The 15,513-nt window shown below is 46.0% G+C and overlaps 1 protein-coding gene across 1 annotated transcript in view; it reads right to left on the reverse strand.

The window, feature by feature from the left end:
• LOC123863765 (uncharacterized) overlaps nt 1–15,513 on the reverse strand; it is a 47,998-nt gene that overhangs the window by 19,898 nt on the left and 12,587 nt on the right. Inside the window, exons 6-8 of the mRNA XM_054504381.1 lie at nt 13,986–14,126; nt 13,461–13,606; nt 8,934–9,029 (exon numbers count right to left, since the gene is read on the reverse strand). Coding sequence (XP_054360356.1) covers nt 8,934–9,029; nt 13,461–13,606; nt 13,986–14,126 — 383 coding nt within the window. The remainder of the gene's footprint in view (nt 1–8,933; nt 9,030–13,460; nt 13,607–13,985; nt 14,127–15,513) is intronic.

Genomic DNA, 15,513 nt, shown 5'->3' on the forward strand with positions numbered 1-15,513 from the left:
TGATTCACCCCCATTTCATAAAGCTCGGTGTCAGTGCTGTGCCAAGGCATATGTACACATTTAATTTATACCAGTTCAAGTTTAGGAGTTTGGCAAAGAAAAAGACAGGGAGGGGATGGAGACAGACTCAGTAGGTGTGAGATGAGAGACCTGAATCTGGTCCCAAAGCCAGATGGCTTCCCAAAGGCCTCCAAGTATTCGAAGTCATATGCTTTGTGTGCAATATAACCCCCTCAACACTAGCTGACTCCTTCATCTGGAGCTTAACTGACAAACAATGATCCGCTCCCAAGGGGGCAAGAAACCGCACAGGACTTAGAAATCATATACCTATATGTTTATTGTGTGGGCAGTTTAAGGGATTATGAAGAATCACTGAGCTATACACTAATTTTGCCTAATAGGCTGACTTGAGAACCTAATCCCAAGGGGTAGACAAGACTCTTTTGTACTTGAATTCATTCAGCATTCAACAAATATTTCTGAGCTCTACTATATGCCAGGGACTGTCCGAAGTGCTGGGAACCCAACAGGGAACAAAAGAAACAAAACTACCTGCCCTTCTGAATCTGACATGAAGTGAATGCTAACTAGTGTATACGAAGAGCAAGGAAGAGAGGAGAGTCAATGATAACCAAGTATAAGTTTTCAAGTCATGGAAGAGAACTGACTTTTCAGGGGAAGGTGATAAATCGGGACTTTGGGCCATTCTAGTTTGCCAGTTTATTTATTTATTTATTTATTTTTAAAGATTTTTATTTATTTATTTGAGAGCGAGAATGAGAGAGAGAGAGAGAGAGAGAGCATGAGAGGGGGAGGGTCAGAGGGAGAAGCAGACTCCCCGCCGAGCAGGGAGCCTGATGCGGGACTCGATCCTGGGACTCCAGGATCACGACCCGAGCCGAAGGCAGTCGCTTAACCGACTGAGCCACCCAGGCGCCCCTAGTTTGCCAGTTTAAAAAAAAATGGGATGCCTGGGTGGCTCAGTCATTAAGCATCTACCTCCGGCTCAGGTCATGATCCCAGGGTCCTGGGATCGAGCCCCGCATCGGGCTCCCTGCTCAGCGGGAAGCCTGCTTCTCCCTCTCCCACTCCCCTTGCTTGTGTTCCCTCTCTCACTGTGTCTCTCTCTGTCAAATAAGATAAATAAAATCTTTAAGAAAAAAAAAGCGTGCTTTAAAAAGAAATTCAATCGGTTTCTTTGGTTACAAATGTAATCTGCTGGATTGTTGAATAAAATAGACAGGATTTATTTTCCTTCAAAACACAGTTGGAGGGATGAATCCCAGCCCATCATTTAGTTTCATTGGGAACAAACCTAACTTGTCCAAATGTATTGGTTCTTACATCCAGGGCATGGGAATGATGGCAAATGACAGCTATTATGAATAATTTGACAGTGCTAATAAATTAGAACAGTCTCTGGCACATTGTGGGTGTTTAATAACTGTTGAACACATGAATGAATCAGTGAATAATCGAGTGCAGAATGCAATCATATTGTGGAAACTTTTATCTCACTGTTCATTGGTTTTCCATGTACAGTGTACCTAATAATGCCTTGAGACCATTCATGAACAGGAAAAGAATATGTCTTTTTATTTATGAAATCTCTTTGCAAATATAAATGCCTCTGAAAAGCTTTTCTGCTCAGAATGATTAATGATGTGGATACTGATCGCACGTGGCACTCGTTTCTTTTTGCCAGAAAGCAGAGGTGATGAAACGTGAGGCCAGCGGGGCCAAGGCCAAAGGCCAAATTCCTGTGCAGTTGCCTAGCTTTGCAAGGAAAGAAACTTGGTTTTTGCCAGTCTACCCCGGCCACCCCACCAACTCCAGCCAGCAAGGCACAAATGTGTGCCACTGGAGAGACAGGGAGCTTCCGGGTCCGTGACTGGCCTAGTACAACTTGCATCCCCATGGGGAGAAATAACCCAAATCTCCCTCCAACTGGTGGTAAGGTCGGTCGCAATGTCATCTTTGCCCATGAAAAATAACCTGTTTGGGAAGTGCAGGTCCAAACCATCCTGCAGAATGTAGTGAGTCACGGTGCCCTGTTAGATGGTAGGAAGGCTAATGCTGCTTAGTACAGGGACTTCCTGCTTTGGGCCCTCATCCAAAATTCAAACAGAACCAAATTCTTTTCTCTGAATGGAAAACAAATTCCTCGGAGTGACTACATGCTCAGCCCCTGGTAACACTTGATCCACCCCAGCTGTATTCACCCCAACCTATTTTTAATCTTAACATTTCTTTAAAACAAAAACAAGCTCACTGACAATGACTACTTTTTTTTTTTTTAAGAGAGAGGGAGAGAGACAGGGGGAGGGGCAGAGAGAATCTTAAGCAGGCTCCACACCCAGCACAGAGCCCGCCGCGGGGCCCAGTGTAGGGCTCTCCCTCACAGCCCTGAGATCGGGGCCTGAGCTGAAATCCAGAGTCCAACAGTTACCTGACTAAGCCGCCCAGGCGCCCCTGACAGTGACTGATTTGCCCCCTCTGTCTCTGAGAACTTAGTGTGGCACAGCAATGCCTGTTCTGCCAAGAGGCAGGATGGTACAGAGAAAGCAGAATCTCTGGGAGTAAAACCTCGCTCCAAAAAATGCTGTGTGACTCCCCAGAAAGTCACTTAACTTCTCTGAACCCAAATTTCCTCACTGCTGTAATAGAGATCATAATACTCATTTCCTAGAGGCACTGTGAAGATCAGCTGGGAAGCATGGTGAAATAAGGGCTGTGAAGGAACTTAGTACACAATAAATATTATTGCCTATCTTCTCAGCTTCATTTCTGGATATTGTAAGTCACTGAAACACTGGAATGAGAGCACCCTGGGGAAGAAACTGCTTGTGTAAGGTGTCTCCCCTTCTGCTACTGCCTCCCAAGGATCAGACACATATTTCTGACAACTGCACACCTCCCCTAGAAGCCACTCCGCAGATCCATATGGACTCACCCAACCCTGTGTTTCTTCCCATTTTCTCTTCGGTTAATTGCCAAGATCCCCCAATTGTCCCTAACTTTACAGTCCTTCTTACCACCCTCATTGAACTGGCTATCCGGACCTGTCATATTTCCCTCCTAAATATATCTGGACTATCTTTCTATCACTGCACTCTTCGTTCTGCCTTTTATCCTCTCTTGTCTGAGCTACTGTAATAGCCTCCAAACTGGTCTCCCATCATCCAGATGTCCCTCTTTCTACGACATATTGTGCAATGCTGTCCAAGGTTCTTTTCAAAAATCCCATTCTCATCATGTCACTGACTTGTTTCAGAGGAATTGTGGCTCCCACTTTGCACATAGGAGAAAGCCTAACTCAGCAGCATTCATGGCTTTGGGCCAAGTGGGTCCACTGGCCTTTTCAGTTATACCTCTGCCACTCTCCCAGTGACCACTGCAGCGAACGTCAAACTCCCTGTACACTGAACACTCTGGGCACTTTCACCCCCTGACCCTCTGCCCAGGTGATCCCCTTTGCCTAGAATGCCCTCTCTTTCTCAGCTGATGAACCTCTTCTCAGTCCTTCCAGAGAGCTCTATTTCTTGTGTGGGCCAGCACTCATAGGTGAGGTGTAAATTTTCATGGAACCAGAAGTTCCTCCGGAGAGGTTCCTCATCTTCTCCCTCACTTTCTGGCCTCTCCTGGGACCACCAGAACAGGTGGACATCACACATTCTGTTGGACATCAGATTATTTTGCTTAAGGACTACTCAAATGTTCAACTGTGGATGCCAGGTCCTGGTAGGACCTTCTTCTTAATAAGGTTGATTTTTTAAAAACATTTGTTCAGGGCCCCTGGATGGCTCAGTCGGTTAAGTGTCTGCTTCGGCTCAGGTCATGATCCCAGGATCCTGGGATGGAGTCCTCGGGCTCCCTGCTCTGCTGGGAGTCTGCTTCTCCCTCTCCTTCTGCCCCTCCCCCCTGCTCGTGCTCACACGCACTCTCTCTCTCAAATAAGTAAATTTTAAAAAACAAAAACACTTGTTCAAAATAGCTTCTTTCCATCAACAAGGAACATGTGTGACTTCCTGTGTAATTACCAGACATTTATAAACCAGAACAGAAACTCTGTTAGCTTGATTGCAGGACTTAAGGAAGCAAAGTGTAATTAGTGTTGGATGAATCACACCTTGGACCTGGGAACCTGTCCACAAAGGTCCATTGTTCGGCTATCACTCCAGGATAAAATTCCCAAGTAAAATAATCTCAGGATTATAATCGGTAACTTCCTGATTTGGAACTAATAAAGCTGTTTTGAAGATTACATCTTGTCTTTTGAACTCGACCCTTGCATTCTTTAATGCCAGAATATTCCTATGGACCATGGCTGTGTTATAAACAATTAATGCCTTATTTGGGTAAGTGAATTTGACACTTGGGCGGCTTTGGCGCCGTAGCAAAGGTCTGATCGATCCCAAGCTTGTGGACTGACCATTTTATGGTTGGATTTTGCTCCCAATATATGTCTAAGTCATATACTGGCCCTCCCGGTCCTAAATCCTTGAGAATTAAGACAATCCTAGGAACTATGGTGTGGAATTTGGGCCGGGAAACAGAGTAGGCCCAGGTGACAGGACATGCCTCAGTCCTTGCTGAGTCTTTCAGGAACTTTTGGGGCCTTGAGGTGACATGGCAGGACTGGCTGAATGGGGCTCAGGGAAGCTGCAGATGACTATTCCTGATGACCTTTCAGTGACCTCCAGTGTTAAGCCATCTTTCGGCTCTTTATGGGCCTGATAGACTTGTGACTGGGCATCGGCTGGGCCAGACCTCCTCTCTTGAGTGTTAATCACCCTCTAGATCCAGGGTCCCCAATTCCCATGGACTCCTGGGACAGAGCCATGGGGCTCAGACATGGGCCGGACTGGATCTGGAAGAGACAGAAGCTAGAGGCAGGCTCAGCCCTGGGCCCTCTCTGTTCTGTGGTCTCCCTCGCAGAGAAGAGGCATCTAGGAGCATCACTCTGCCCTCTTGATTTTCTTCACTGAGCAAAATAAAACAAAGTAGATAACCTGATTTTCTTTTAATTCTAAAGCAGTGGTTCTCAAAGTGTGAACTCTGGGCTAACAGCTTCAACATCCCTGAGGCGCTTGATAGAGATGCAAGCTTGCCAGCCTCACCTCCACCTACAGATCCAGCAGTGTGTTGGGCAGGGCCCAGCAATCTGCACTTTAATAAGCCTTCTGGGTGTTTCTGCTGCTGCTTGTGTTTGAGAACCACTGATCTAATGAATCTTCATGTTCGGTGCTGCTTTGAGGCAGGACTGGCTTGGACAAACTCATGTCTAAATTCTGCAGGCATCGAAATGGAATACTTCTATCTACTTACAACTGGTTGCTAAATGTAAAATTGTCAGGTTTTTGTAATTGTACATTTGAGGAAGAATAATAAAGGGTGTCAGGCTTCTGAATGGGGGTTTTGACTCATACGGTACTATGAGTTAACTTTCCAAGCATCAGGCCAAAGCCTCCTGTCCACAAAGGGACAAGCATAAAAATAGTTTGGCTGTTTCCAATTGGGACCAAATGGAAACCATCTGGACTCCACCCTCAAGAGGTTGATATAAATCAGCTCAATCTGACCCTTTATTTTGAAACAAGTAGAACTCTTCTACCAAAAACCAAACTCACCCCCAACCAAACACCTTATGATTGTGAAAATAATTATCCAGTGTGGGAAGCTGTTTGTTTGTTTGTTTGTTTTTACCTGCTTTGTGAATTCTGGAAAGCATGAAAATGGTCTGCTCTGACAATAAGCTGTAAAATAAGTATGTATTAGATACAGGCTTTTCCTACAGGATCCCTGGGGAGACAAAAGACTTTAATGGCTCCCATTGCCTATTGGATTAAGTCCCAACTCTTGGCCTGACTTGCAAAGTCTTCCTTAATGTGACCCACCCTCTTTGCCAAGCCCACCCTCCCACATCCTCTGGTTCCAGCTAAACTTTGTAGGCTTGTGGGCTTGCATTGTTAAGCCCTCTCTCCTCTCTTAAATCCTTTCACCTGTAAGTCCTTTCTTTCCACACTTCAACTAGCTCATTCACAGAGCCTTTGCCCCGGTTCCATCCTTGGGGAAGAATGCCTTTCTCGGAACCCAGTGTCCATGTTTGGCCCTTGCCAGATGCTGCCTTGTGTGGCTATTTGTTTTCCTAGGTGTGCATCCTGTTTATAAACTACATTCTGAGACCCCTTGTTGAGTTGTGTTCCCTCCCAAAATTCCTGCGTTGAAGTCCTAACTCCCAGTTCTTCTGAATGTGACCTTATTTGGAAATAAGGTCATGGCACATGTGATTAGTTAAGATGAGGTCATACTGGCCTAGACTGGGCCCCTAATCCAATATGACTGATGTCCTTATAAAAAGGGAAAAATTGGACACAGACGCACACAGGAGAACGCCTGGGGAACATGAAGCCAAAGGTCCGGGTGATGCATCTCTAAGCCAGGAAACACCAGATTGCCAGCAAACCACCAAAAGCTAGGAGAGAGGCAAGGAACAGATTGTCCCTCAGAACCCCCAGAAGGAACCAACCCTGCCAACATCTTGATCTTGACTTCCAGGGTCCAGGACTGTGACACAACGTATTTCTGTTGTTTAAGGTCAAAAGAGGCAAGTCTGATAGTTTTTGTGCTGGGTTTTGTTTTTTTTTTAAGATTTTATTTATTTATTTGACAGAGAGAAACGCAGTGAGAGAGGGAACACAAGCAGGGGGAGTGGGAGAGGGAGAAGCAGGCTTCCTGCCGAGCAGGGAGCCCAATGCGGGGCTCGATCCCAGGACCCTGGGATCATGACCTGAGCTGAAGGCAGATGCTTAACGACTGAGCCACCCAGGCACCCCTTTTGTGCCGGGTTTTAACAGCTGAAAGGTTTATTATTGGGACCTAGGCCTCAACGTGGCTATTATTTAAAAGCTGAAGGATGAACAGTTGTACTGTTCTCTCTTTGACTTTTCCCTCAAACTATCTACCTTCTACGGGGGTTTAGCATCTCCAGGGCCTACATGGGGGTGGGGGACTGGGGTGGGGGGTGGCACACAGGTGGAGTCATTCACGACTACATTCAGATTCTGCTGTCATTGCCTACTGAAGCTGTGCATGCATTCTGTTTTTGTATGTGTTATAAGTGTTAGCTTGTTAAACATAAAGACAAAGTATTATGCAATTTCTTTAATTTTCTTTGCCATTAATTAATTTAAAAAAAAAATTTTAAATCAGGGAGACTCAACAAATAGTGTCCAGAGCTTCTCTCCAGCCTTGAGAAGCCTTGAAGTTCCAGACAGATTTTGGCCTTTTGGTCTTCCTGCAATGCCAAGTTACCCGCACAGAATGATGCACACATTCAGTCTTTGTCCTACTTACCACTTGCTACTAGGTCTAGATGCAGAGTTAGTATTAGTGACCCAGGAGTCCTCTGCCCTCAGATGTCATCTGGCCCATTGTAAGGACTGTCCTCTGGACAGCCACCTGCCTTGGAGACACTGATCATCCTCCTCCCCACAGGAACCTCAACCAACTTCTCTGAAGGGATTTTTGGTTGAAAATATCCCCAAACGGTAACTGTCTAAAACAAATAACCTAGGATAGTTCTTTTTTTTTTTTTCTTTTTTCTTTTAGTAGATTTTCCAAAATCTACTAGCACTGTCCAGTGGTAAGACTGTATTTATACCAGACGACAGAGACAGGTCTGATAAATTGTCTCCCTTTACATTTTCAGTTGGCTTTTTAGATCATAGGAATCTGTATTTATCTAATTCAGAGAGATTTCACAGAGGAGATACAAGGATAATTCAAGGGCAGGAAAAAGACCACACCACACAAAAACAGATTAAAATTGAGGAAGAAAAAGGCAAAGGGTAAAGAGCTACATCACAAGGGCCTGTCACCTTTCACACACGAGTTGTACAGAGACAAAAAAATAAAATGGACTAAAACAAAACAACACAAATTTAGGTTAGCCTCCAGAAAGAGTTCTCCAAAGGCCGTGTTCATGCCACATCTAGTGATCATCTTGTGCTGTGTCTTTATAACCTCAACATGTTTTTTTTTTAAAGATTTTATTTATTTATTTGACAGAGACATAGTGAGAGCAGGAACACAAGCAGGGGGAGTGGGAGAGGGAGAAGCAGGCTTCCCGCTGAGCAGGGAGCCCGATGCGGGGCTCGATCCCAGGACCCTGGGATCATGACCTGAGCCGAAGGCAGACGCTTAATGACTGAGCCACCCAGGCGCCCTAACCTCAACATGTTAAAGCTGGAGTGGGATTTAGGAAGCTGTAAGTGCAAATTCCTCGATTTGCAGAATAGGATGCTGAGGCAACGGGCTCGGGGGCAAGTGCTGGGTGGAGAACCTGGCTTCCCTAACACTTGGCTCTAAAGCCTTTAAGACTTGGATAGCTTCTCGGGGCATCCGGCTGGCTCAGTCAGAGGAGCGTGCAACTCTGGATCTCAGGGTCATGAGTTCGAGCCCTCACGTTGGGTGTATAGATTACTTAAATATTTTTTTAAAAAAATAGACTTGGATAGCTTCTCATTTCATTTAATCCTGCTCAGAGGTTTTGGTGTTGGTGATTTCTTAAAACTGCCTCTAAAGGACTCCGTTTCTGAGTCTAAGCACTGAAGGTAGGAGAGAAGTCTCCAAGCGGAATTTATCAGGTCCTGCTGGCTGTTTACTACAGAGATATTCCCAAACCAGCTTACACCCCATAATCGATTTTGGCTCGCTGAATGTGCCAAAGACAAATTCCTCTGGTGGATATGGCTAAGCTGTTCTGTGTTTGGTTTATAGGAAACCATAAGACACTGGCTCTTCTTTCTCTCCATAGTTTTTCTGTTTGGGGTAATTACTGCAGTAGTGGGAACACACAGCCCATGAAAGGAGGAAGTGATTTACAGATAAAGGAAGATGAAGGGATAGCTGAAGCAACAACCAAATACCTTTTTTCCTCCTCTCCTTCCCTGAAGTAGTTTTCCCTGTTAGAGCTCCAGGTGACTTTGTAATCTGGTTCAAAGTTGAACTTCCCCTCTGTTTGGCTGTGTGGAAAAGAAAAAGATAAGAAAAAAAAAGCCTGTTCAAAGTTGTATGAATGGGTTTTTACACACTTTGCTATTGTTTCCTTCGTTTTATGTACACTTTGGGCAGAGACGTTTCTCATGAGAGGATTATCCGACCCATTGTCTAATCCCATTCGCTTCAGTTCAGCCCTTTTTCATGTTGCTCTCTCTTCAAAGGCTTAAGGATCACGTGCAACCAAGTAGGCCCCAAGTATCGTCCTAAAAGGCCTCATGTAAATGCTCTCCATTCCACAGCTGCCCTCTATAAACGTGGTTCCAAATCTCTGAGATTTGTAAGAATGCAGCAGAGAGGAACACATTTTTGGCACATTTTAAAATATATATTAGTACGCTATCATTCTAGAGCCATTCTGGACCCTTCCTTTCCTTTCTCTTGCACCCCACATCACAAGCATCAGGAACTGGGACAGATGTGGAACCTGACCTCCTCTGCCACTGCCCCAGTCTCACTTGGGTAGACCCCCTCTCACCTCCCACCGTCATCTCTCACTCGATGACAACAGCCTCCCAATAGGCCTCCCTGCCCTGTGCCTGAGCAGAGGTGTATCAATCCAGTTTTGAGATAGAAGGTACTTTAACTCTGTGCAGGTATGTATGTTACCAGTATGGACTACATGTTTGTATTCCCCAAATATTCATATGTTGAGTCCCCAGTGTGGCCGTCTTTAGAGATGGGGCCCCTAAGGAAGTAACTAAGGTGACAGGAGGTCATAGGGGTGGGACCCTGATCAGAAAGGATTAGTGTTCTTATTAGAGCGATCTGTGTCTCCCTAGGCTTACACACACCTAGGAAAGGCCACGTGAAGACACAGCAGGAGGGCGCCCTCTTCAGGCCAGAAAGAGAGCTCTCACCAGGAACAGAATCCGCTAGCACGCTGTCTGATCTGGGACTTCTAGCTTCCTGAACTGGCAAAAATAAGTCTGTTTAAGCCACCCAGCCTATGTTGTTTTGTTACGGCAGCCAGCGCAGACTAATACAGGTCCCCAAAAGAATGCAGAAGAGCTACAATGTACCAGCTGACCTGCCTAAAAATCAAGGTTCAAGTGAATGAATAAGAAGAGGAACTTCTAAGAGGTTGTGTGTGCTGACCACTGACCACAGGGCTCAGGGCAGCTGGGGCAGCTTTTCCACCCTGTCCCGGGGGGCTGTGAAGAATGACAGGGCAGGCGCGTGCTGAGGTCGGCGCTGACCCTCGCTTGTTTGGCTCTCTGGGAAATCAAATCCAGAACCCTTAAAATCAAGCTTTCATGCTCCTTTGGGCAGAACGCACTTAGAACAAACAGAATAGAAGACCTCCACGTTTCCTCCCCACGTCCTTGTCACTTCTTTTTCTTTCCAATCCCACACCTCACACCTGGTCTTGCCTGCCACATACCAATCCCTTGAGACACTGCTTTTATATTGCCAATTCTTTTTTTTTTTAAGATTTATTTATTCGAGAGAGTGGGAGAGAGCGTGTGTGCGTGCGCGCGCGCACACACACACACACGTGGGGGGAGGGGCAGAGGGACAAGCAGACTCCCTGCTGAAGGCGGTGGGGGGCAGGGGCTCGATCCCAGGACCCTGAGATCATGACCTGAGCCAAAGTCAGGTGCTTAATCAACTGAGCCACCCAGGCACCCCTCCAATTATTTTTCTTAAAAATCAGAGATTCACTTGGTTATTTCGGTCCTGAAATTACAATATAGGACTTCATAAATAGGACTGTGGCTTTTTACAAGATTAGTGATAGAAATAGCAGAGGGAAAGTCGTATTTGGATAGCAAACATTGTTTTCCAGCTTCCTTTTGTATATTTATTGGGTTGATTGAAATATCAAATTCAACAAATAACCTATAGAATTCTGATACCAGGAAGGTTCCTAAATGGAGGATAACTCTTGTTATTTACAAATCTTTCATAGTTCTTTGCACTCACTTCCACAAAGTAGCCTTGACTTCAGCTCTTTCTTTTTTAATAGCACAAGTCAGTGAATTCTTTTTTGATTGAGATAAAATTAACATGTAACATTATATTAGTTTCAGGCATACAACATAATGACTTGATATTTGTATATATTGTGAAATGTTCACCACTGTAAGTTAGTTAACGTCCATCACAACACATGGTCACAAATTTTGTTTCTTGTGATGAGAACTTTTAAGATCTACTCTTTCAGCAACTTGTTCTTTTGAAGATTTTATTTTATTTTATTTTATTTTTAAGATTTTATTTATTTATTTGAGACAGAGAGAATGAGAGACAGAGAGCATGAGAGGGAGGAGGGTCAGAGGGAGAAGCAGACTCCCTGCTGAGCAGGGAGCCCGATGCGGGACTGGATCCTGGGACTCCAGGATCATGACCTGAGCTGAAGGCAGTCGCTTAACCAACTGAGCCACCCAAGCGCCCTGAAGATTTTATTTTTTAAGTAATCTCTCCACCCAACATGGGGCTCGAACTTACAACCCCTGAGATTAAGAGTCACATGCAACTGAGCCAGCCAGGCGCCCTTCTGCAACTTCCAAATATAAAATACAGTATATTTAACAGTGGTCCCCATGTTGCACATTAGCCTTGAGCTCTTTATCTTCATTTTTTCCAGCAAGTAGAGTGACTGTGTTCACCAACATGCCTCAAGTTTACTCTCCTGGGAAAGGGTTGTTGTTATATTAATAATGACGATGGTAATGATGATAATTAATGTCCCTCAAGTACTTTCTATGTGCCAGGCATCATGCTAACTGCATCACATTACACCACTTCCTTCTCACTAAACACTATGAGGTAGCTATGTTTATTTTGTAGCTCAAGACGCTAAAGTTAGATCAATTTGAAAATTTGCCCAAATTAATGCACAGCTGGGGTAGGATTTGAACCCAGACCTGATTCTAAGTCTGTGCTATTAGCCACTTTCTATAGTTTCTGCTAACAGTGATTAAAAGTAGTCAGCTTTAAAATGTGCCATAAACATGTGTATTAGGGATCTATTAAAAAAATGGATAAGCCTTGGGGCGCCTGGGTGGCTCAGTTAGGCGGCTGCCTTCGGCTCAGGTCATGATCCCAGGGTCCTGGGATCGAGCCCCACATCAGGCTCTCTGCTCAGCAGGAAGCCTGCTTCTCCCTCTCCCACTCCCCCTGCTTGTGTTTCCTCTCTTGCTGTGTCTCTGTCAAATAAATAAAAATAAAATCTTAAAAAAAAATGGATAAGTAAGCCTTTTATAAGGGAGTAAGCAGCTGTTGTTCTTGTCCGTCCTTTATCTGTCCTTCTCATCGGTTTACTTCTTTGAGGGGCTGCCACTTTGCTCCCCAGCAAATCATGGGGCTCTGGTTTGGCTGCCCATCAGAATGCTCCACTCCTCCCCCAGCGGGGTGTGTGATCAGTCCTGGCCAATTACGGTTTAGCACATCCGGGGCTGTAGGGACTGGTCTGAGAGGTATGTATGTGACCCAGGGAGGGCCAGAGAGAGCCTTTCCCGGGGGGATTTGACCCACAGTCACTGGGAGACAGAGGCTCACACTTCCTGGCTGATTGGAAGTCACGATGATATAGCCCTGGGACTGCTGACAGACGTGTCCACTGCTCTTTCCTGCCTGGAGGAAGGCTGACTGCACTGGGAGAGAAGGCCCACCTCGGAAGGGAAGTCGAGTGAAGAGCAGCAAACTCAGGGTCTCCTGATGACGTCGCATGAGCCCCCGAATTCAGCTATCTCTGAAGACAGCTGTGGACATCTCAGTTATGTGAACCAATAAGCCCCTATTAACCTTGAATTCTGTTTGGGTTGCTTTCACTTTTAACTGAAGAGTTCTGATTAACATGTTGTCTTAGTTCCCCACTGCTGCTATAACAAATGACCTTAAACTTAGTCGCTAAAAACGATACAAGGCTATGACCTTACAGATCTGGAGGTCCGAAGTCCAAAATGTGTCTCACAGTCAAGGCATTGGTGGACTATGTGTCTTTTAGTGGCTCTGCGGAAGAATTCCTTGCCCTGCCCTTTCCAGCTCCTCGAGGCCACCTATATTCCTTGGCTGCTGGCCCCTTCCTCGCATCCCTCCAACCTTTCCTTCCATGGTCACATCTCCATCTCTCTGGCTCTGACCCTCCTGCCCCCCTCTTGCAAAGATCCTGTGATGACACTGGACCTATCCAGAGAATCCAGGATAAAGCCCCATCTCAAGGCCCTTAATTTTATCATATCTGCACAGTTCCATTTGCCATGTGAGGTAATATAATCACCAGTTCTGAGGATCAGGACAAAGACATTGCGGGGGGTCCAATATTCTGCTCTCATTCATACTCAGCAAGAAGAATTTCCACTGGCCACAGGGAAGGCCATTTTTAAACGCAAAGCCATTTCTGTCTTATAGGTAGCCCCAAAGAGTGTAGGGCACAGGTCCCTGGCACTTACCCTGCAGCTGCTGCGGGGGACTCCTGGGGTCTGGTGGGGATGTGGCCGGCTGGTCTCTCCCCTGTGTCTTTGCATACTCGGCTATGGGTCTGAGGAGCGTCAGAGCTCCAGAACACTGTAAGTAATTGCCATCAAGGTGCAGCTTGCTGGGGAGGGGTAAAATACATTGTACATTCGATGTTATTTTCACTTCCGCAAATTTGGATTTGAGGTCTTCACCTCATAAAATAATAGACCTAGTTATATACTAATAAATAATCATAATAGATAACAGACCATATTGCAAAAAATAGACCTAGTGACCATGACATCAGGCCAAAAACATGCGTATAGCATGATACCCTTGTGGGTAACTAATGTAACTAAAGGATCTTTCTCTTATAATTAAGAAAAAGAAAACAAAATAACTAAAGTAGTGAAAAGTCAGGGGAAATCATGGGTTAATGGGTTTTGTAATTCAGCTGGTTATATAACTCAAGACAGAACAGAGCCAGAGGCAGGGGGCGAGCAGGGGATGCATCTCACCAAATGGAGCTCTGGTATATGATGGCGCCCAGCCGTGGCCCACTCTGTGGTCCCAGACCACAGTAGCGCAGACTGAGGGTTTGAAGCCTTTGGTTGTTCTCCAGGCCCGAGAAAATACTCTCAATTTCTTCATTTCCAAATCTAAAAAGAAATGATGGGAACAAATTAGTGACTTTTAAAACCTATGTCACCTGTTGGATTATTCATTTTAAGGGACTCCCTAGGACAGCTCAGATTTTTACCGATCCATACTATGAGCTTCCATGGCCAGGGTGGGCTATGGGGGTGAGCTGGGTGACTGAGGAGGGCAGCCTGCATGTGGAGGAAGGGGGACCCGGAATCTGCCTCCCGGGCAAAGGGAGCAGAACATGGTTTGAAGTACCCATGCAAGGGAGTAGATAGAGAGCAAGCTCTGGATCCTGAAGACAGGAGAGATTGCCCAGCTGGCCAGGATGAAAGGGTCTGGGAAGATCCCAGTGGTAGGAGCCTGCGTAAGGAGCCTTTAAAGTACGTCCAGAGCAGGTTTCAGGAAAGTTCAGCCTCTTGGCCCTCCTTCCTGTCCCTGAGCTGCTCCTCGCCTTGTATCACCTAGTCCTTCGACTTTGCAAAGAGAAGTTGCAGGCATCACGCCAACACAGCTCTGGGGACAGGAAACTGAGCAACAGTGAGGCAGAGGGATGTTTTCAGGGAATTCGGAATGTCAGTGGCTGAACTTTCAAATGAGGTGCGTCGTATTAACAGAAAGAACTCCTTAAAATTTACTAGTTCAGCCAACAAGTGCTTACCGAAGGCGGCTACTGTGGTGGGTGTGGGGATGCAGCTGTGTATGAGAAAGAAGGGCATCCTGCCTGCTGGACCTCACAGCCTCACAGCGAAAAGCGGAGGGAAGTCCCCAGAGGCTGGTAGCCTGCAATTTTACCAGTGTTGAGGTCTCAGTGGTGACTCCCAACCACCCAACCCTGACAACTCTAGGTGTCTTGGCAATAGCATGATTTCAACGGACAATGAACATAAGCTATTTCCTGGGGCACCTGGGTGGCCCCGTCGGGTAAGCATCCAACTCTTGATTTTGGCTCAGCTCATGATCTCAGGGTCCTGAGATGGAGCCCTGTGGTGGGCTCCTGGCTCAGCACAGAGTCTGCTGGAGATTCTCTCTCTCCCTCCCCCTCTGCCCCTCCCCCCCTCTCTAAACAGATAAATAAAATCTTTTAAAAATAAAGTAAGCTGTGGGGGCACCTGGGTGGCTCAGTCGGTTAAGGGTCTGCCTTCAGCTCAGGTCATGATCTCAGGGTCCTGGGATCGAGCCCCATGTCAGGCTCCCTGCTCAGTGGGGAGCCTGCTTCTCCCTCTGCCTCTACCCCTCCCCCTGCTTGTGCTCGCTCTCTGTCAAATAAATAAATAAAATCTTTAAAAAAAAAATAAAGTAAGCTGTTTCCTAACAATGGGGATTCCTTTTTTCTTCCTTCTGTCTTCCTGCCAGTGCAGGTCTCTGGGTCCAGCGCAGGAGCTGGAGTCCAGAAGGGTCTCA

This window comes from Mirounga angustirostris, unplaced genomic scaffold, assembly GCF_029215605.1.
Source record: "Mirounga angustirostris isolate CCGP_5_RB_7025 unplaced genomic scaffold, mMirAng1.0.hap1 SCAF_1, whole genome shotgun sequence".
NCBI lineage: Eukaryota > Metazoa > Chordata > Mammalia > Carnivora > Phocidae > Mirounga > Mirounga angustirostris.